At 35.0% G+C, this 23,001-nt stretch overlaps 2 protein-coding genes and 1 pseudogene across 2 annotated transcripts; 2 read left to right on the top strand and 1 right to left on the bottom strand.

Moving 5' to 3' along the window:
• The first annotated feature begins 336 nt into the window (after positions 1–336).
• LOC107843137 (ACT domain-containing protein ACR10) lies at positions 337–5,342 on the top strand. Its single transcript, XM_016687322.2, has 6 exons — positions 337–755; positions 2,084–2,299; positions 2,424–2,529; positions 3,299–3,635; positions 3,945–4,229; positions 4,920–5,342. Exons 1-6 carry the CDS (start codon positions 602–604, stop codon positions 5,055–5,057), a joined length of 1,236 nt encoding a protein of 411 aa, XP_016542808.1. The 5' UTR covers positions 337–601; the 3' UTR covers positions 5,058–5,342.
• Positions 5,343–7,249: 1,907 nt separating this feature from the next.
• On the bottom strand, positions 7,250–15,987 carry LOC107842248 (heparan-alpha-glucosaminide N-acetyltransferase). The gene is made up of 14 exons (XM_016686005.2): positions 15,953–15,987; positions 15,151–15,442; positions 14,210–14,347; positions 12,234–12,315; positions 11,942–12,018; positions 10,483–10,598; positions 10,145–10,253; positions 9,932–10,048; positions 9,759–9,850; positions 9,574–9,640; positions 9,162–9,243; positions 8,950–9,041; positions 8,598–8,741; positions 7,250–7,759 (listed from the first exon to the last, which is right to left on the bottom strand). Exons 2-14 carry the CDS (start codon positions 15,412–15,414, stop codon positions 7,613–7,615), a joined length of 1,527 nt encoding a protein of 508 aa, XP_016541491.2. The 5' UTR covers positions 15,415–15,442; positions 15,953–15,987; the 3' UTR covers positions 7,250–7,612.
• A 1,606-nt stretch (positions 15,988–17,593) lies between these two features.
• Positions 17,594–19,267, top strand: LOC107841713 (annotated as a pseudogene).
• Positions 19,268–23,001: the final 3,734 nt, after the last annotated feature.

Below are 23,001 nucleotides of genomic sequence, written 5' to 3'. Positions count from 1 at the left end.
TAACCGTATCCTTTAATTTAATCTTAATTGATATTTATGTCTTTTAATTTTAAATATATATAAGTAGACTCATGAGTTCTACGTACACATCTACTAGCATTTAATAATAATCTATTGTGAATTATCATTTAAATGTATAAAGTTGATTAAATAGACATACACGTTTATCTACGTGACAATCTTATATGAACTGCTATGTACATGTATGTATAACATGCTTATTTATATGACGATCTTATGTGAACTGTTTCGTAGATAGATAGGACGCGTGTAGCTATTTGTTCGGACAAAATAAATTAATGACACTTGTATATTATGCCAAAAATAAAACCAAATGCCTACCAAGAAATTGCTGGTAATATTTATGACAAAATCTGTGTACTGTATAGTAGAACAAAAAACTATAAGGTAAGCTGGGGTAGGCGGAGTAATAGAGGTGAAGAAGAAGAAAGAAAGAAAAATTCTCCCTTTTTTTTCTTGCAGAAAAAGGGGTTGTATATTCTTTAAATTGAAAAAGAATTTAAAGAATTTTTTAAATAATTAAAGTGAAAAAAGGGAAATTCTTCAACTCCATTAGGTGGAGGAGGAAGAAGAAGAAGAGATGGGAATATTGTATGATGATGTAGTGTTATTGAATCATTCAGAAAGAGAAGGTGAACCAAGTGTGATGACTGTTAATTGTCCTGATAAGACTGGTTTAGGTTCTGATCTTTGTAGAATTATTCTCTTCTTTGGAGTTACTATTGTCAGAGTTGGTATGTGTTTAAACTCTCTCTTTCTCTCATTTGTGTTCTTGAAAAGTTTTAATTGTAGTGAAGTTTTTGTATTTGTATAATCTTTTCTTGATATAAGGTGTTGTGTGTGTGAAAGGATTGAATCTTTCTTGATATAATCAATTGTGTGTGTGTGTGTGTGTGTTATATAAGTTGTCTGTGCTATATCAGTTGTGTGTGTGTAGCAGTGAGTGAAAAGATTGAATCTTGCAGTTGTTGTTGTTGTTGTTGTGTGTGTGTGTGGGTGGTGGTGTGGGTGGGGGGTAAAGAGCGGAAAGATTTGCGTTCTTGGTATAATCAGTTGTGTGAGACAGTGGTAGAGAGGGAAAAGATTTAATCTTTCTTGATATAATCAGTTTTGTGTGTGTGTGTGTGTTATGTAAGTTGTATGTGTTATATCAGTTGTGTGTGTGTAGCAGAGAGTGAAAAAAAAATTCAGTTGTATGTGTGTGTGTGTTATATCAGTTGTCTGTGTGGCAGAGAGTGAAAAGATTGTTTTTTCTTGATATAATCGGTTGTGTGTGTATGTGTAGAGAGTGAAAAGGTAGTCTTTCTTGATATAATCAGTTGTATGTGTGTGTTTATATGTGTCAAAGAGCGAACAATTTAGTCTTTCTTGATATAGTCAGTTCTTTTTTTTGTTTGTTGTGTAGTTTCAAAGAGTGAAAGATTGAATCTTTCTTGATACAACCAAATTTTGTGTGTGTGTGTGTGGCAGATAGTGAAAAGATTGAACCTTTCTTGATTGAATCAGTTTTCTTTTTCGTGTGTCTGCTGGTGTTGAGGAGTCTTTCTATTGTCAAGCTGGTATGCTCTCAGCTCTCCAATTCATGAAAATTTTATTGAATCTTTCTTAATATAATCGGTCACTGTTGAGTTTCTGAAATTTGGTTGAGAGTTTGCTGTTTTGAAGATTAATGGAATACTTATGATGCCCTTAATCTGGGATCCTATGTGGCAGGCGTACGAGAACTGAACCTATCAGTTACTTTTGGATTTTTTGTTTCTGTTTTTTAGCTTTGTATGTATTCTTGCACTTCCATATACATCCAATTAAAGAAAATTTAGCTTTCGTTTTATTTTTTTTGTGTGTGTGGGAGACACAGAGTGAACAAGATTGAATCTTTCTTTATATAATCAATCACTAGCATTGAGTATCCGAAATTTGGTAGAGAGTCTGCAGGTATTGAGGAAGGATTAATGGAAATACTTTTTATTTTTCAAAACGGAGTAACTTACTGTTATAATTGATATATGCTGGAGATTTTTGTAATTCGCCATCTTACACTTTGATTCTTTTTGTTTTGAAGATGTATCGACAGACGGAATATGGTGCTACATAGTGTTTTGGGTAGTGGGAAGGCCAGACACAAGGTGGAATCTGTTAAAGAATAGACTTATGGCAGCTTGTCCGTCTTGTTCGTCTGCCTCAGGCATATCATATTATCGTGCTGAGTTGTCTCCAAGGCCTCCTGATGTATTCCTTTTGACGTTCTGTTGCTACGATCGAAGAGGCCTTTTGCACGGTAACTAATTTGAAGCTTGTTTTATAAATTTGCTGGACAAATGCACCTTTTATTTTCATCTAATTCTTGTGATTTTGTTACCGTGTCATTAGATTTATTTTTTTTCTTGTCGAAATTGTGGCAGATGTGACTGCGGTACTTTCCGAGCTTGAGCTTACAATAAAGAAGGTGAAAGTATCCACTACTCCCGATGGAAAAGTGATGGACCTGTTCTTCATCACTGATACAAGGTTCGGATTTTTTTCAACTCTTAAAGTTGCTGCCCGTAACTCGTAATTTCTTATCTGTAATTCCGTTTCTTCTGTTCCCTCTACCCTTCCCTCCTTTCTGAAGTGTGTCTCCGTAGTAATTTGAGCTACCTAAATTGATATGCTCTATTAACTGATGCCAATGTGGTTACTACTAACTTCCATTCGCTTCAGCAGCTTATCGTATGAAAGTTGACCGCGTTTTTAATTGCATATCTCGTAGGAGCTTATCAAGATCAATTCTGTCATATGCAAATCTGTATGTTACTTGTCAAGTTTTTGTGGAAATAAGTGCTACCTGTGGGACTTCTGATAAAAAATTGTGCTACCATTGTGACTCGGTCGGTGAATTTTTGAAAGGATTCAAACCTCGAAACAGCTTCTCTACCTTCACAAGGTAGGGTTAAGGCTGCGTACACCACCCTCACCATACCCCTCTTGTGGGATTTTACTGGGCGTGTTTTTGTTGTTGTCGTCAAACCTCTACGGGGTGAACGTTAGTTAACTTAGTGACTAGTTTTTAAGTTAAAGGGAATTCGGAAAGTTTCCCTAGACTTCTTCAGCCTTTGGTCACACCATCTTGTCATGTGAACGTTGTTCTGAAATGCTTAAGCTAGATTTCTGTTACGAGTATTTTTCTTTGTAAGTTCTCTCCGTTAGCGTCTTCCAAATCATTCATCTAACAAAATTATATCTTATTTTGGTTTATAACATTTGCGTGATAATAGTTGTAATTCGAATGTTTTATCAGAGAACTTCTACATACAAGGAAGAGACAAGAAGACACACGTCATCTGTTAAAATCTGTTCTCGGTGACGCCATGATTAGTTGCGACATAGAAATGGTCGGGTCTGAAATCACCGGGTGCTCTCAAGGACCATCATTCCTTCCTCAAGAAATTGCCGAAGACATGTTTAGCTACGAGATACTTCATGAGCAATTGAGTACTTCTCTTGCCTGCAACAAAGCGTCTATCACCGTCGATAATTTGATGAGCCGTGGTCATACTCTGTTCAAGATTGTTTGTCAAGATCACAAAGGTCTTCTGTATGACATAATGAGGACACTGAAAGACTATAATATTCAGGTACGTAATTGTGCAACTCTAGTAATATCTTTTGATAAATAGTCTCGTGATTATCTGCACTAGGCGAATAAAATTTCTCGATAACCGTATGCATTGTGAACACCAATATCCTGTTAGAGAAATAAGGTTTCTAAGTTAAAAAGTTGGACTTTTGATTAACATATGTACTCCATCCATTTCAATTTGTTTCGTCTGGTTTTGACTTCACGGAGTTTAAGAAAGTAAAAAAAGGCTTTTGAATCATGCAACCGCAATGATAATGAACTAAAGTAAAATTATTTCTCACCAATAACTTCGTTGTTGTATCAGATATCATACGGGCGGTTCACGGCGAAACCTAAAACAGATTGTGAGCTTGAGTTGTTCATAATGCAAGCTGATGGCAAGAAAATAGTTGACTCTAGCAAGCTGGATGGTGTGTGCTCGCGTCTTCAGATGGAACTCTGTCGCCCTCTCAGAGTGTCGTTGACGAACCGAGGTCCTGATGCAGAATTACTGGTTGCAAACCCTGTAGAGTTATCTGGCAAGGGTCGACCAAATGTCTTTTATGACATTACACTGGCTCTCAAGATGCTCAATATCGGCATCTTTTCGGTAAGTCATCATGTATCTCTCTATGGTTTACTATTACTCTCTGCCTTAAGAGATAATCGTGTACTAGGCTAAAAGCTGGTTTGCCAGGGTAAAAATGTCATGAAGTTGATAGAACGACATAATTTTTCCTTTTTTGATAACCGATAAGAGGGCCAATGGCACGCTGTTTGAAACTCGGCAGATAATAGACCCACCTCTCTATCCTTTTTCTAGTTAAAAACCAAGTTTTTTCTTCTGCAGCAAGGTCCGAAACTAGTAGAGTCACACCCGTATTGGATCCTCCAAAAGTGTACTAATTTTGGAGGATGCGACACACCCGTTTTCAAAAGTCCGAGCAACATAGCTTGGATGAGAGATATCGTCGGAAATAAATATGTTACAAACCTTTCTTACTGTAACCGAGCGTCTTAATTTGTTACTTCACTTGGCCACAGAGGCAGGCTAAGTTGTGCGAACTCTTCACTTTCGATGACGTACCCGTGTCGGCTTCTCCAAAAATACACTAGTTTTGCCTAATCCTGCGTGTATCCAACACGCATCCATCGACATTTTTGAAGAGTCTGAGCAACATAGGAGGCAGGAAACTTAGTTTGGAATGAAAAATTAGAAAGAGGAAAAGGTGCTGCCTGCGTCAGCGGCTCATATATCGTTGCTTTGTAGTCCTAACTTGTTGCTTATCGCAATTTTCAGGCTGAAATAGGGAGATATCAGATTGGTGATCGAGAATGGGAAATTTATCGTGTCTTACTGGACGAAGGGAATGGCTCGGGTTCCCCGAGGAACAAGATTGTCGAAGCTGTTTGGAAGATGTTGATGGGATGGGAGTAACAAACTAGTTGATGTACAGTTCCTTTGCTAAAAGGCTCATTTGACTCATATATGCATTATACTTCGACTAGTGTTACCGCCGTATGTACAGTTATTAATGTAGAGGTAAAAATGCTAGGTTCTGTCTTGTTACAATGCAAGATTTTTGCAAGATTAATCTTGTAAGAATCATTGTAAGAATGTTAAGAAGTTAGACTTTCTAGTTTAGTGTTTATTAGAAGCTGTATGTACAGGATGTAGAAACCATAAGATGATGTATTTTACTTGCATTTGTAAGTTTTTTCAGATTTACTAGTGTAAAGTTGAAAACTCCGTCTGTATGAGCTCGCTTGCATTGCCTGTCTCATGTCCCGATAAAGGAGGGGATTGCCGAGGGTTGATTGGAAACAACCTCTGTCCCATAAAGGTAGAGGTAAGGCTGTGTTCGTCTTACCCTCCCTAGAATGAATCTGCTTGTGGGATTTCCACCGAGTTTGTTCTTCTTGTTGTTGTAGTACTGGTGTAAAGTTCAAGTCAATGACTAGGGCTTGGCTTGGCGGAAGCAACCCTTCCTAGACTCCGCTTGTGGGATTACATCGAGTTTGTTGTTGTGTTGTTGTTGTACTGGTGTAAAGTTCAAGTCAATGACTAGGCCTTGGCTTAGCGGAAGCAACCCTCCCCAGACTCCACTTGTTGCATTACATAGAGTTTTTTGTTGTTGTTGTACTGGTGTAAAGTTCAAGGGGCTTGGCTTGGCGGAAGCAACCTTCCCTGGACTCCGCTTGTGGGATTATATTGAGTTTGTTGCTGTTGCTGTACTAGTGTAAAGTTCAAGTCAATGACTAGGGGTTGGCTTGGCGGAAGCAACCCTCCCTAGACTCCGCTTGTGGAATTACATCGAGTTTGTTGTTGTTGTTGTACTGGTGTAAAGTTCAAGTCAATGACTAGGGCTTGACTTGGCGGAAGCAATCCTCTCTAGACTCTGCTTGAGGGATTACATCGAGTTTTTTGTTGTTGTTGTACTGGTGTAAAGTTCAAGTCAATGACTAGGGGTTGGCTTGGCAGAAGCAAGCCTTCTCAGTCTCTGCTTGTGGGATTACACCGACTTTTTTGTTGTTGTTCTAGTGTAAAGTTTTGTCAATGAGTAGGGGTTAAGTAAGAAGAGTTGGCTTGACGGAAGCAAAAATATTAGGTGATTTTTTCTTATTTCTTCAAATGTTAGCGGACAGAGTTAGTCGATACATGTGCTGGTGGAGGTAGTAGATATTTCGTGAAATTGGTCGAAGTGGTAGATATTTCGTGAAATTGGTCGAAGTGTCTATCGGAAACATTTCTACTCCATAGGAGTAAGGTCTATCTTATTTGTAGAATTACCATATGTTGTATAATAAAGAGACTTTAGTCAAATTTATTTTAATTATGATTAATTCTCTAAATATTTATTTAATGTATCATAATTAATAGTAGCATCATTACTTCAATTTTGGAAACAAAACCAACTTTAGGAAACATTTTTACATTACATTATTAGTAGTATTACTGAAGGTGACTGCCTATCTATCATTTCACGCAATTACATCAAGTCACATCAAATCCAATCTACCTAAAGATTGTGTCCTTTTTATCATATTTTTTTTTTGGGTCAATTGTGATTTGATGTTAAAACATATCTAAAAAGTATCTATTTACTGATGCTCATGTCAGAATAAACTGCTTACATCACATCTTTTGAGTTGCGATAGTTCCTGAATCTGTTGTGTGAATGTGGAATACTTCGTGCATCTGAATGTCTTTTATTAAATAGTACAATCTAAATTAAATGCATTTGATTGTTACTAGTACAGAAATTCATGACGCTATCAGTGCTCCCAGGCAGGCTGAGGAGCGGGGGAGTGTGGGTCAACATGGTGGGAGGGGCGGTCTGGGTGGTCAAACGTACGAAGCAGCGCGAACAGGTCATTTTCGGGTCAAATCGGTGTGCTATAACTCACGGTTCCGAGGGTGTGGTCGGGGCCCGAGCGTATTTTGGGACGAAAATTGATCGGGGGCTCCCAGGTAGGCCGAGGAGAGGGAGGGTTAATGGTGTAGACAACTTATCTTAGTGCAAGTATTAGTAACTGTTTTCACGGTTTAAACTCGTGACTTATGATGGATCAAATGGAGACAACTTTACCGTTGCTCCAAAAGAACAAAGATAGGACAATTTAGCGTGGTATAATGATTTTGATTACACTATACAACAGAAAGGGTTCATCCGAGCTCCCTTCGTCAGATAATCACACTGTATGTATAATAAGTCGATCTTTTCCCCGTCTACATAAAAGTAATTGATGAAACCCCTCGGGTGAAAATCAAGCCTCCGTCACTACTTCACAATACCATGAAACTACAATATGTCTTCGTTTGACTTTTTGATAATTTAGTAGATAGCGACCAAACTGCAAGCACCTACTCGTATCAAAATGAAAAACAACAAGCGGAACTTGAACTTGAACTTGAAGAAGCCCTCGGAAACAAGAAGTTCTGGTCCGGGAGGGATAATATCAACCACTTGACGCCCATCCGAGCCTCTATGTTTATAGTTTCCAATAGACACCAAATCTATGCAAAATCCCAGCAATCACTGCCCAAAATGTAATCTCAGCAAATATCACATACAATAGAGTTCCCACTCTTTGCGACTTCCACACATCAAAAAATACATGATGTTGAATCCAATTTACCTGAAAAAAAAAATGATTATTATATAATTTTCTAAATGTGGAAGACGATACGCCATAATAAAATCATTAATATTCGCGGAAACTACTTATGTTCCCAGAACTCAAACCCGAGATCAGGTAAAAGTGTTATAAAAGCTCTTATGTAAGGATTTCGAATGCAAAATATACATCAAGATAGCATAATTCTGCGTACGCCACTGGTTAGACACTACTTGTTTTTCCGGAAGAAATGTATACATATAATAGGCCAACATTATTTGATGTTAACGCAAAATACTGGTTAGAAACTACTTGTTTTTCCGGAAGAAATGTATACATCTTGATGTTAATGCAAAATATACATCAAGATAGGACAGGAAGTAAAGCCTTATAACCTCTACAACTCGAAAAGCAAAAACTCGCGTACAAGGTTGAGTTTTATGATGACAAACCGACACTATTGACACATAATTCTGCGTATGCTACTAGCTAGACACTACTTTCTTGATGCTAGCTTGCGGACTTCTGGTTCAAGAATTCAAACACACAAGAAGCAATCGTACAACCTCTCCAACACAAAACCAAAAACTCGAGTATGAAGTTGAGTTATGATAATAAGTTGACACCACTCGCGCATAGTTCTATGGATGCCACTGGTTAGACACTACTTTGGGTGCTAGCTTGGTGACTTCTTGTTCAAGAATACACACACACAAAATAGGACAAGAAGTGAAGTCTAAGAACCTCCACTACTCGAAAGTTTTGAGTTATGATAATAAGCTGACACCGCTTACACATAATTCTGCGTACGCCACTGATTAAACACTACTTTCGACCAAAAGTGAATGATGGTACTTACAAGGTTGTTATCTTCATTCTTGAAATACCATCCATTTATGAATCCAGCAAAGATGCCTTGTGCTCCCAATACAAATATCAACATTGCATTCATTCCAATCCATTCCAACCAAATGAATGGCAGTCTCATTCCCAAAACATCAATCTATGCATTCATTTTCCAAAAGAAAATTCTTAGATATCTTAGTTTTTAAGCTATGTTGCTCGGATTATCCCAAAAATGCTTCCTCATCCTTGTTGGATCCTCAAAAAATGCACCATCTTTGGAGGATCCGACATGCTCATGATGACATTTTTGTAGAGTCCGAGCAACATAGATTCTTTAAGTTTTCAAAGTTGCAGCATTTGTATACCAGTATATAGAATCCGGAAAATACAATTCCAGCTGCACCAGCAGTGAAACAAACATAACTAAAACTGTATAGTTGCTTGTTTAAAGGAATTGCTGCAAGAAGAAAAAAGAAAACCAAATAGAGTAAATTTCTAAAAATATCAACTTTTCGACATCAGCAGCAGAACGAAAATTTTTCATTTTCATCGATTATTGATGGAACGATGAATGTACCGTCTGTGAAATGAAGAATAAAAGCTATGATAAGTAAACCAAATCCCAGTGAAATCCATTGTTTTAGCCTCTCACCATGACCCTGAAACAAAATTGGTCCACTTGTCACGTGCTTGATCGAAAGATTTAACTTACATATACTGACAGTGCCGCTCAAACTTGGCACGTGGAGTGCAATGACTAGTTTAAGTTGTCCACGCGCCAATGTGGAGTGCAATACACACAAATTTTGTCGTGTCAGTATTAGGTGTTCACGAGATACATAACTACCAAGTAAACATGCAAGTTCAAGGGGGCTATCTAGGTGTTTAGCCAAGCGTATTTCAACCCGTGTTGTAGCACTTGATAGTGCAAAAGTTCTTTTACGGTGTCAGTGTATAGAAGTTAAATTGTTGAAAGATGGCGATGTTACCTTGAAATGAATCAAGACATGTCCATAATGTATGCCAATGGTTCCAGACATGATAGCTGAAATTGAACTAAACAAAAGAGGAAACAGAAAAAATGTTTTCAATTTTTTGAGTAGCTTCGGGCCTAATAGTGTAAATATCTATTATATTGTCAGTGCGATAGAATTCAAACACGCTATATACAAACCTCAGCAAACCTTCAGGTTCAAATGGAGCGCGACACCAGCTAGGAGCATCATCACGAAATGTACCTGCTGCTGGATAACTCAATGTGCATGCCTAAATATATCATCACCATAACAGCAATTTCAAGTTAAGATTCCTAAAACGACTCTTAATTAGCTTTGATATATCGCGAACCTTGGACCGTGCCCAAACAGGTTGATTATAGAGATGATTGATACCCCAAACTTGTCGATCCACGTAACCTACTGCATTGCAGGCAGGTCCTAAATGCCCCATCATCCCACATTTTACCTGAAAATTTCACCAGTGAGGGAGCGGAAGTACAACATTAGCTATATGGATTCAACCGAACTCATGAAGTTCAAATCTTGAATACGCATTGCATACAGTGTATCTTTCTGTACTATCTCCATCGTGCACGACAAAGCTCCAGTCAGGAACATAAAGACCATATATTGTTGTCATATAAACAACGAATGCAACGAATCCTCCAAGCCTGCAAACAACGATAACAAGATCATCGTCACCTATTATCAGAAGCATGAAAAATGATCAGGCAAGCACACGAGGAGTGGGAAGAATGGTTATTGAACTGTTTCATGCAATATTTTCAACATGAAATGAGTAAAGAATCAAGCTATAAGCCTCGGTTTTAGACTAAATGCACAAAACAACGCGATGAAATCAACTAATAACACGATGAATGTAATGGTTTTATTGCTTACCATTGCCATTTATAGGCAGTGAAAATTGAGAAATGACCAGGTGTTAAAGATGTTGGCCTCATCTTTGTAGTTAAGATCTCTATTAGAGCTACTATCAAGTACACCAATGCTATTCTCTGTAAAATTTGCATATAACAAAAAAAAAATGTACTGTTAGAATTAATAGAAGACTTTAACTTCCATATAATAGCTCAAAGTCCAAATAGATTAATGTCCGCGCCCTAACTTTGACACGAATTTTCATTCAGACACTTCATCGCGGGGGGTTTGACATAATGAGCACCTATTGAAAAATAGGCGCGCGCCAAGTAGGATGATGTCATTGCATTTGATTTTTCATTTAGCCACCTCGTAGCGGGGGTCTGACATATTGAACACCCAGTGAAAAATAGGCACCAAGTAGGATGATGTCAATGCAAACTAAGCTCAAAGGCCAAACGGATCAACAACCCCCTATATTTGGCACAATATCCTTGTAGTGGGGGTCTGACATACTGAACACCTAGTGAAAAACAGGCGCCAAGTAGGATGATGTCAATGCATTTGTCCTAGCTCAAGGCCAAACAGATCAACAACCCCCTATATTTGGCACGACTTTTCATTTAGCCACCTCGTAGTGGGGGCCTGACATTATAAACTCCTATTGAAAAACAGGCGCCTAGTAGGATGATGTTAACACATTTGTCCTAGCTTAAAGGCCAAACCGATCAACAACATCCTATATTTGGCACGATTTTTCATTTAGCCACCTCGTAGTGGGGGTCTAACATACTGAACATCCAGTGAAAAATAGGCACCCAGTAGGGTGATGTCAATTCATTTGTCCTAGCTCAAAGGCCAAACAGTTCAACCACCCCCCTATATTTGGCACAACTTTTCATTTAGCCACCTCGTAGTGGGGGTCTAACATACTGAACACCTATTGAAAAATAGGCACCAAGTAGGGTGATGTCCATGCATTTTTCCTAGCTCAAAGGCCAAACGGATCAACAACCCCCTATATTTGGCACGACTTTTCATTAATTAGCCCCCTCGTAGTGGGGCCTGACATACTAAACACCTAATGAAAAATAGCATAGAGTAAGGGGTTGTCGATGCAATTGGCCTAGCTCACAAGGCCAAACTATTTTTCATTTAGATACCTCATCACAGGGTCTGACATACTGAACACCTAGTGAAAAATAGCATAGGGTAAGGGGTTGTCGATGCAATTGGCCTAGCATACAAGGCCAAACTATTTTTCATTTAGACACCTCATCATGGGGTCTGACATATTCAACTCCTATTGAATAATAGCACATGGAATAAAAAATGTTGCTGCAACCGTGTCAGATTCTTGAAAAATGTGTAACCCTTGAAGGATCCAACAAACGTATGATAATATTTTTGAAGAGACCGAGCAACATAAAGGTCAAGTAATAAGGCGCTAACGAACGATGCATTTTCATTTTCAGATCACCTGTAATATACCACACCATCTGATTAATTTCATGTCCACTCCATAAACTAGTTCATATGGTGCATGGGAGTACCCTCCTGCATGCATTAATACATGCTGATAATTAGTGTATAATTTATGTATATCTTCTATAAAAAGTAAACTGCAAATCTGTCTAGCTATTAGTGTAAAGATTCTAATATATAACTGTAGTTTATGTATATACTTTTGCAAATTTTATAAATTTGTAATTTTTTTTACTAGTAATACATTTCTTGATCAACAAGTGGTTACAAAATTTGATAGTTCATACCTTGAAGAATAATTCCCCAAAAGAGAAGCTTTAATGTCCTTAGTGTTACTTTTTTAATTGCAGCACTAACCTTTGGTACTCTCTGTCAAAAATAGCCCAATTAAATAACAAATTTATAAGGAAAAATACATAAACATACACCTTAACTTACCGTATTTATACAAATTTCCATCCTTATAAAGTAATTACAAAAATTCCAGCTAATTATGTATATTCATTGGATGTAGCGAGAGCTAATTATGTATCTTGATAGACCCAAAATCAAAAAAATGTATTGAGAGCTAATTATGTATCTTTACAAAGGAAAAAATGTATCTTCGTTGGACATATTATGTATCTCGAAGGAAAAAAATATACCAGGAGTTAATTATGTATCTTTATAAAGAAAAAATGTATCTTTGTTGGGTGTATTGAGGGCTAATTATGTATCTCAACAAACCCAAAATTGAAAAAAAAAATGTATTGGAAGCTAATTATGTATCTTTACAAAGAAAAATGTATCTTCATTAGATGTATTATATATCTTGATGAACCCAAAATCGAAAAAAATGTATCGGGAACTAATTATGTATCTCGACAGATCCACAATTGAAATTTTCAATAATAATGTAAAATAGCAGGATTTTCTGTAATTAAGCTCCAAACTGTCGAGATTTGTGTTGTTTTCCAATTTATAAAGTTGCTCAAAACTACAAAATCTGAAGTTGGACCAATATCCAACTTAAAAAGGGATAGAGCAGTTGGCCCAAAAAGGACAATGGGCCTAGATACAGCCCAATTTTCTGTTGAATGACTTCAAGATTTAAATGATGGGAAGCATTCGTAAAATAGTGTTACTAAAGTGTCCATTTTTGCAAAACAATAGCATGATTTTGCTATATTTTAAAACGTAGCAGAACTCTGATTTCAACACCAAGTAGAATATATGTATCCTCATGTATACAATGTATCATCCTAACTGAAAATCGGGCGGATGTGGTATCTGATTGTAACTGTATGTGTATGTACGTGTGCCCAACTACATACGTATATATGTTTTTTCAAAGCTAACGCTGAATATACGTGTGATTGTATGTATATGTATATGTATATGTATATGTATATGTGGTTGGTGACAACTAAGACTTTTAGATACATTGATACATGAATAAGTGTATATATGCTACAAAATTGCATAATCTCACGATGTTATTATTAATTTTGTTTTCGAGTACCACTATTAAGAGTAATATGTGGGCTAAAATCGCTAATTCATGTAATTTTTTCATAAACGTTTTCTTTTACTCTCGAATTATAACATATGATTTACAAAACCGACTTTAGAGGCGCGGGATAATCTTGAATTTTTGACTATGCCTGTCCCACGAGTAAAATTTCAAGTTCAATAAATAATTAATCTTTGACCTTAAGTTTGCCCATGAGGCAATCAGAGGTCAAAAGTTCAAGACTATCTATTTTCAAGATGTAATTTCTTTAAGTGTAACTTGCCAATATATTTTTTGAAGAAATAGTCACTATTGACCACTTTTCGATCCTATCTTTGAAAAATAACCACTATCATAACATTTCAAAATTTCACATTATCCTGAAAATTCATATGTGGAATCCAAAATCATACCTAGGAACTATTTTTCAACCGAAAAGGTTTGAAATATATCTAAACTTTGACAAAATTTGTTGTAACATGCCTTAACTTTGTGGGTGTCCTATGACCCTCCTAGACCATTTATTACCATATTTCTGTGGCACATATTTATCTAGCTGGACCACTTTAGACCCTTATGCACTCAGTGTGCATGCATTCATGCAGTGATCCAGCTGACAAATATATGCCACCAAAATACGATAAAAATAATTTAGAAGGGTCATAGGACTCCCGCAAAGTTGAGATGTGTTACTGCGAGCAGAAGTTCAAGTCTCATTTTTCAATTACAAGAACTTAAAAGGTGGCTATTTGTGAGAATATTATTGTGTACCTTTAAAGCAAGAGCAATTGCAACACCAACAATGAATAGAAAAAATGGCATAACAAAATCAGCCAATGTGCAACCATTCCATGGTGAATGATCTATTTTTGCATATGCTCCACCAGCATCATCTACCAATATCATCAACTGTTTAAACAAAAAAAAAAAGGAATTATAATGTGGTAGACAAGCTAAGTTTACTTGTTACAATAGGTCAAAGAGATAACCATTGAGTACCCCTCGAACTATGGCTAAAGTTACTACGACACATTCTAACTTCGCAGGGATTTTATTACCCCCGAACTCAATTTTAGCACATTTTTGGCATCCTTTTGGGATGACATGACACCTTTATTACATAAAATGAGGCTCACGTCGAACAGAAGCGGAGTCGGGATTTCAACTAAGGGGGTTCAATATTGAAGAAAACCTAGCCGAAAGGGGTTCAGCACCTACTATAGATACATAAAAATTAATTTTAATCATGTATATATGGTATATTTGGGGATTCGGATAAACCCCCGCCAAAGGACTGACTCCGCCCTGACATCAAAAGTGTCACGTCAGCTAAAAAGATTGAACAAAAGGTGCCACGTAAGATTGAACAAAAGGTGCCACATCATCACAAGAGAGTGACAAAAATACGGTAAAATTGAGTTCAGGGATAATAGGACCCCCCCGTGAAGTTGAATTGTGTCATAGCAAATTTGATCGTAGTTCAAAGGGATACTAGATGCTTCACTCTAGGTTAAACAGCATGATAGTGTAGAATTGTTGTTGTGTTATAAATATGCATAAGTTAAATTCAAGATAACTATATATAACTGTTCGCAAACGACAAATAAGTAATCTAGAAAAATAAGATAAGTTACATGTTGTGATATAGTAAAATGTATAAATAATGTAAAAGTAATATTAGGCTGTCAGTATATATAAGTTAAATGCTGTACCACTATAGTGAGTCCTCTAAATGCATCCAATGTAGCAACCCTTTTATTCTTCTTAATAGATAATTGTTCTTCTTCTTCCTCCATTTGCAATGTTTGGCCCAATTTGTTTTGCTGATTTGCATTGCTAGCCAATTCTTGATTATTATTATCAACTCTATTTGTGGCTATTTTGTTCACTTGATGGCTAGTAATATCAATATTTTCTTCACTTGTATTTTTCTTTTGATAGCCAAATCCCTCTTCTAATTTCTTGGGATCCTCCATATTGAAAGCTATATAATCAACTCTCTCTCTTTTAAAAAAAAAATAAAATTCAAATAACTTGCATGAATTTATACTATATGAAAAAAATGTAGCCATAATAAAATATAAAGATAAATTGATGGTGAAATGGACAAATTTAAAATCAACTTAAAGCAGGCCATTCAATATTAATTATAGCTTTTAATTTGGACGGACTTATAGAAAAGAATTTTCTTGTTTTGGTAACAATGTTGAAATAGATTTTAAATTCTATTGATAATTCATAATAGAAATGGAATTAGAAAAATCAAGAGCTTTTTATAGATTGGAATAATTAAATGAAGACAGAAAAAAAGTCTTAACATTTGATTGCTGTGAAAAATATATATCACACATAATTCTTTGTTGGAGAAGTGGAGTAAAAAGAAAATGGAAAGAGACATATGTCAATGTAATGTGCACTATAGTATAAAAATATAATTTTTAGAGTTTCGTAGCTGAATTATCAAGAGGGCAAGTCTCTTTTCTGACGTATTATCAATCATTTATTAAAATATACCTTAACTATAAGTAATTGTTCCTTTTCTTCTACCTGAAATGTCAAAGATTGAGTCAGAATTTTCACGAAAGGGGTTCAATATTTGAAGAAAAATTAATTAAACGGGTTCGACATCTATTATATATACATAAAATATAACTTTAGTCATGCATAATTTTCCGCCGAAGGAGATTCGGTGAACCCCCAGCCTTTCCAAAGGCTGGCTCCGCCCCTATGAAATATCATCATTGCTTAGGTGGGAAATGGAAACAGTTGATAGTCTATGTGTTTTAATAAATAGTCGACGCTAATCTATGAGTATGAAAACTAAAATACCTAATAGTTCAAATACAAAAATCGAAAAGATGAGATACTAGGTATATATTTTGACCCCTCACACAACATTATGTGAACTTCATTAATTATTAAACCACTCAACTCTTTGAAAACTTGTGGATATTGGTCAAACACATTGAATCAAATTATTATACTTTTAAAATCAACCTTAATTTTGTATTATGTGATTGAATCTATTTGCCTTGCAACATTTATTAATTTTTTTTAATCTCTCAACTACATCAATGTTTGGTAAAAGAATTCAAAAGGAAGAAAACAAAATAAACTATAAAAAGTGGTAGAATTGCAACTCTTCCACTTAATTTTAATTAATTCCATAAGAGCAAAACAAAGGGGTTATGACAAAAAATATAGAAATTATTTCTCTCTATGTATATGTTTTATTCGTTTCAATTTAGATTGCGATATTTTATTGAATATGACGTTTAAGAAAGAAGAAATACTTTTAAACTTGTAGCTAAAACATGTATGGCATTTTTGTGGCTTTAAAAGCGTGCCGTTTTATAGTAAAATAAGAAGTTTAAAGTTAAATTATTCTTATATATAAATATTTTTTAAAACAAACTAATAAAGAAAGAATGTCATAAAAATGAAATAAAAGGAGTAACCTTTTACATTATTAATGCAGTTTATCATATCAAGTTGAAGTTACATATATAGTATAATTCTTTTACAATTATTAATGCAGTTTATCCAATTATAATATGTTATTATCTTATTTTCAAATTATCATATCGAGAATAATATATGAAGAGAATAATATAAAATGACTGTATATTTTTGTTATTTTTGCAGGCCATCTATATATAATTGGCACTAACGGCATTAAACAAAACAATCTTTTCTTAGTCTTTAGTAAAATCAGAAACAAATTTACAAGCAACTAATAATTTAAACTGTAGTGTTACGAGTTTGAATTATCATCCTCATTATTCAATATTCATTTTAAAGTCCGATTAATTTAAATACGCGTCAGAAAATTCACTTTAAAGTAAAACGTGATTTCATTCTCAGAACTTGAACTTGAAACCTCTAATTAAGACGTACAGTCCAACAATTTGGATTAGCAAAGAAGTCAACAAACAATTATATAGTTGCCGGCATAAGATTCTCAAACATCAAATTGCTACAAAACAAAAAAAAAAATATATAAGTATAAAAAAACAAAAAATTTGTACATTATAATTGAACAACTCCAATCCAAACCAATTATCATTAGTATTAAAAATTAATATGTGTTAATCCAAACTGAAAAAAAAAAATCCATAAAATTTGTGGCACAAAAATTAGTGTTTGCAAAAAGCAATGTCAATAGTAAATTTTAGTGTCCATTTACTCACTAGTAGATGGTACATGGCATTTTCTTCTTTAATGATACTATTTATGTCTGGTGCAACTTTCATATTTGGTCTTTATTCAGGTGAAATAAAATCCTCATTAGGTTATGATCAAACAACACTAAATTTGATTAGTTTTTTCAAGGATTTGGGTGGCAATTTAGCCATAATTTCTGGTTTAATTATGGAAATTGTACCACCTAGGGCAATTTTGGCTATGGGTGCAATGTTGAATTTTTTTGGTTATTTCATGATATGGCTAGTTGTTACAAAGCGAATTTCGAAACCCCATGTATGGCAAATGTGTTTGTACATTTGCATTGGTGCGAATTCGCAGTCATTTGCAAACACTGGAGGAACTGTTACGTGTGTCAAGAACTTTCCTAGTAGTCGCGGGGTTGTGTTAGGGTTATTAAAAGGCGCGGTTGGCCTAAGTGGCGCGATCATGACACAATTGTACCTTGCTTTTTATGGTGGTGACAACAAGGGTGGTGACTCTTTGATCTTGCTAGTTGCTTGGTTACCGGTACTTGTCACCTGCATTTTCCTCCCATCAATTCGCGTTATGAAGGACATTCATCGCGACAATGATGTCAAAATTTTCTATAATCTCCTCTACGTTTCACTTGGACTTGCTATTTTTCTCTTGATTATGATCATCGTACAAAAAAAGTTCACTTTTACTAGGGTTGAGTATGTTTTAAGTGGTGTTGTTGTTATGGTTTTGATTTTCTCACCATTGGTTTTAGTCATAAGAGAAGAACTCAACATTTGGATGAGCAAAAAAGGTGACATTTCGCGATTGAACATGTCGATTCAAGTGGAAAATCCTCCTTCATCGAAAACAAATTGGAGTTTCTGCTTTAAAAGCGCGTTTAAACCACTAGAAGAGGTGAAGATCACACAATCTTGCAAGCACTATTCAACATTGACATGTTGATTCTATTTGTAGTTGCAACATTTGGTGTTGGAGGGACCTTGACATCGATCGATAACTTAGGTCAAATTGGGAAGGCTTTAGACTATCCTGACTCAAGCATCAGTACATTCGTGTCACTAGTGAGCATATGGAATTACCTCGGAAGAGTATCCTCGGGGTTTGCATCCGAAATCTTGTTAGACAAGTACAACTTCCCGCGCCCCTTGATGCTCACATTCGTGCTACTACTCGCGTGCATTGGCCATCTTCTCATTGCATTTGGTGTTCGGTATTCACTTTACGCTTCCTCTATCCTCATGGGGTTTTGTTTTGGAGCTCAATGGCCATTGATTTTATCGATAATTTCGGAGTTATTTGGACTAAAGTACATTGTACAATTTTGGTTCTGTGGCTAGTCCTATAGGTGGATATATACTCAATGTGAGAGTTGCTGGTCATTTATATGATAAAGAAGCATTGAAACAATTAGAAGCAAAGGGAATTTTCACAAGAAAAATTGGTGATGATTTGAATTGTGTTGGGGTACAATGTTATAAACAAGCATTTTTAATAATTAGTGGTGCTACATTTGTTGGTGACATTGTTTCATTGATTTTGGTGTTGAGAACAAGAAAATTTTATGCAAGTGATATATACAAGAAATTTAAAGAAGAGAGTCAAGTGGTAAATGGCACCATTGTCACTTCAAGGGAAATTGATTGAACACCATGGTGTCCTAGTGCAGAGGCCGATCCAGCATTTTAAATTATTAGCGAGTGTTGACTATCAGTTCGCAGGGGTGGCTTAAGAGTAAGGCTAGTAAAGCGTTTGTTTTAGGCCCTCAAAATTTTGAGACCCCAAAAAATTTAATATGAATTTTATGATTTTAAATTCACTTAAAATAATATTAAAGATTGTAAAATATAAAAAATAAAAAATTTAAATTAAATAAAAAGGAAAGAAGCACCATCTATATGTTATTTAAAATATTTTAAAACTTTTTACCAAATTGTCATAGTAAGAAATAAAGTTTTCACAATAATATTCAAGGCAATGTATTGCAAACAAATGACTAACATCTTATTAGTTAAAATTAGTGCTTACTTTTATAAATAATAAAATTACTATGTGAAATCAGCTTAATGTCTTCTAAGAATACTACATATAAAAAAGTAGTGTGTAAGAATAAAAAATAACTCTAAATTATTGATAATATTTTTGTTACGTGCATATATTTAAGACGTGATATTAAAATTTGACTTTAGGTCACTAATTTTATTAAAACACCTTGTCAGTTCGGCCGTCATTATTTTGTAACCCTAGTGTCAATTTTGTAACATAAGTATGGTTGAAATCAATATCATACATACTACATTTATCGCTTGCTTGCGCGGATCAGGCTGGACTGAAAGGAGGAAAATTTCTTCACTTTCGGTACAGGGACATGAGAATACTTCATAAAATGATGAACCTAAACGACGCATACGTAATGAAAACCTAAACAACGACATGAGAATACTTCATAAAATGATCAACCTAAACAACGCATACGTAATGTAAACCTAAACAACGTATACGTAATGAAAGATAGAGTTAACTAACACAACATGACTAACGACAACAATTAGTAAGAAGGATATTTTTGAGCTAGTTGACTAACAGCAACAACATTTATGAGCAAAATACGTAATAAAAGATAGAGTTGACCTGTTTCGAATGGTTCAGTATATTTTGACTCTTTTCCTTATTTTAAACTTTATTTTTTTTGGTTAAAGATATACAACTTTATTTATTATTGCATTTTCTTCTCCATATCCATCACATTCATAACTTGGTAGGATCTCAATAGACCATCAGCGAACTGCCAGAGAAGTTTTGCCCGAAATTGGGCCCAAAGCCTAGAACCACCCCTGAATCGTCGGCTAACACCCACCAAAAATCACAAAAAATCCATAATTCTTAACCGTTTTGCCCGTTTGACTTGCATCATCATCTAGGTCATGATGATGCAAGATTATTAACTAATAATTTTAATTGTACTATATAACACTATTGGTGGTCAATTCATTTTAGCCTTACAATATAGCATGCGCAATGTGCTAAAGTTAGAGGCAATGTGCTAAAGTTGGAGGGGACCTCAAGGGAATCACAACGACCAAGTACTTACGTGGTTGTGATGGACACTAATGGCATCGGGATCGGAGCTAGCATATATTCAGGGGTTCGAAAGCGAAAAAGTATAGTACTATTTAGCATATATTCGGATAGTTGTGTTGGACAGTGAAGGAGTCAAAAATTCTAATATGAGACTCGAAAAATATGAAAAAGATATATTTAAAAGTTTACCTCATGTTCTGATTCAACAGTTTATATATACAAGAAGAGAAAAACCTCATCCGTTTCAGTTTATGTAAAAGTGTTGTTATTATTTCGGGGGAGTCAAATAATTACTTTTTTAATTATGATTTTTTCAATTTTGTTCTAAAAATATTTTGAACCATTAGCTATGTTAACACGTAGTATTTTTCATATAGTTTACGAATGTATAAATCTGAATCCACGCATGAAAAAACATGTTTGACTCTCGTACTTCTTCGAATCCTTACGCTTAAACCTGAACATATGGAGTATTATGGGAGATTAAAACTGCAATTCGCCGAGGTTACAAGTCTTTTGCTATTTGCTGTCAGCAAATAGTGGAGGTTTTAAACCTCCACAAATTACAGTGTTAACCTCCGCAATTTACCCTTTTTTGAAGTGAATTTGAATTCTTCCAAAATGTCTAATTCCATATCGAAGACCTAAATCTAAAATTTCTAATTAAAAATAAATCGATACGTTATCACTCCGCTACAAATTAATTTTTTGTGGTTGTAAGTGCAACTTGAAAAAGTTCTAGAATACTACAAAACTTTAATAAACATGGTATATGTTGGTTAATATAAGCTATTAATAGTGGAAAATGAAAATGATTGATAATGAAAACTCCAAATTAGGCTTTCCTTATCTAGTTAAATCCACCCAACAAATTAGGAAAGTGAGGTATGGGATTTTCATGAATATAATGAATCTTTGATTTTATGAAAGGGAAGAAATAATGAACAAAAAGAAGTGTAATACCTAATACTACAATCTAGTTATTACACGTAATAAAAAGGACACATAAAAGTATTCCACTTGACAATTAAATAAAGAAATGTGATAAATCTAATTTCTAGTCAAATTCTAAAAGAGATTTTCTTTTCCCTATACTATTATGTAACACCCCCCACCCCACCCCCACCATTAAAAATATTACACCTCACCATGGTCAAACTTATTTTTTAAAAAAAAAAAATATTTGTTTCTAAAAAGTGTTTGGCCAAGCTTTTGAAAGTAAATAAAGACTTCTCGAGAATAGAAAAAATAATTTTTTCATAAGTTAAAAAAGCAGTTTTCTCCTAAAAGCAATTTTGAGAAAAAGATACTTAAAAATACTTTTAAAAAGTTTGGCCAAATATTAATTTTTGCTCGAAAATATTTTTAAAATTTATTTGTCAAACACAAACTGTTTCTCATAAAAAGTATTTTTTTGAAAAATATTTTTTAAAATAAGCTAATATTAGAAGTTTGGTTAAACTGACTACTAGCGTACGTTCGGTATGAAGGAAAACAAGTGATATGACTTGCCCAAGTGGTTGAGACTCGTGTTGGAGGGTAAGTGAGAATGTTATTGATCCTCCTGATAAAAAAATAAAGATTTCTTATTTATTTTTCTGTATTCAATAGGTAAGTGAAAAAAATAATTCTAAAAATACTTGTATGTAATCTAGGCAAATATTGAGATGCGGGAGGTGGAGATTAGGGATGTGGAATGGCGGAGGTGGCGCCACACCAAACAATCTCCCCCTCGAACTAATTTTCATATGGCCTAACACCACAATCCACAAATCATCGAGATTTAATGTGTGTCAGCCACGTCATTTGAGTATTTTATGGCAACCGAAGCCACACAACTAACTTCTTCTCGTGTGTGCATCGATCTCCAAGCTCATAAGGGTCTCAAATCAAATCGAGTCCCACACACCATCACTCTGCCACATCCCATGCTCATCCCGAACCTGGATGATATTGTCCGTTTTGGGTCAAACTGACACGATTTTCCTCAAAAGGTCTCACACCATTAAGAGATCTTTCACCTTGTGTAGCTTCTCAATCCCTTTAATAACCTATGTGAAACTTTGATTCGCACACCCAACACAACCGAATATGAGAAAATTGAAGAATCATCAATAACAAACACACCCTTAATCTTATGTTTAGAGTTTAATTACTTATATAATTACTCACTTATTGAAAATTGTGTCATTTTTATTTTGTAACAGAAAAGGATGCAACAAAATCACTTTTCTTCATTCGGTAACACAGATTTTCCAAATATTCTCTTAGACAGAAAGTGTATTTTCCAATAGCAATAT

This window comes from Capsicum annuum, chromosome 9, assembly GCF_002878395.1.
Source record: "Capsicum annuum cultivar UCD-10X-F1 chromosome 9, UCD10Xv1.1, whole genome shotgun sequence".
Taxonomy (NCBI): Eukaryota; Viridiplantae; Streptophyta; class Magnoliopsida; order Solanales; family Solanaceae; genus Capsicum; species Capsicum annuum.
Note: the sequence above shows the minus strand (reverse complement) of the source record. Positions and strands in the feature narration are given on the sequence as shown.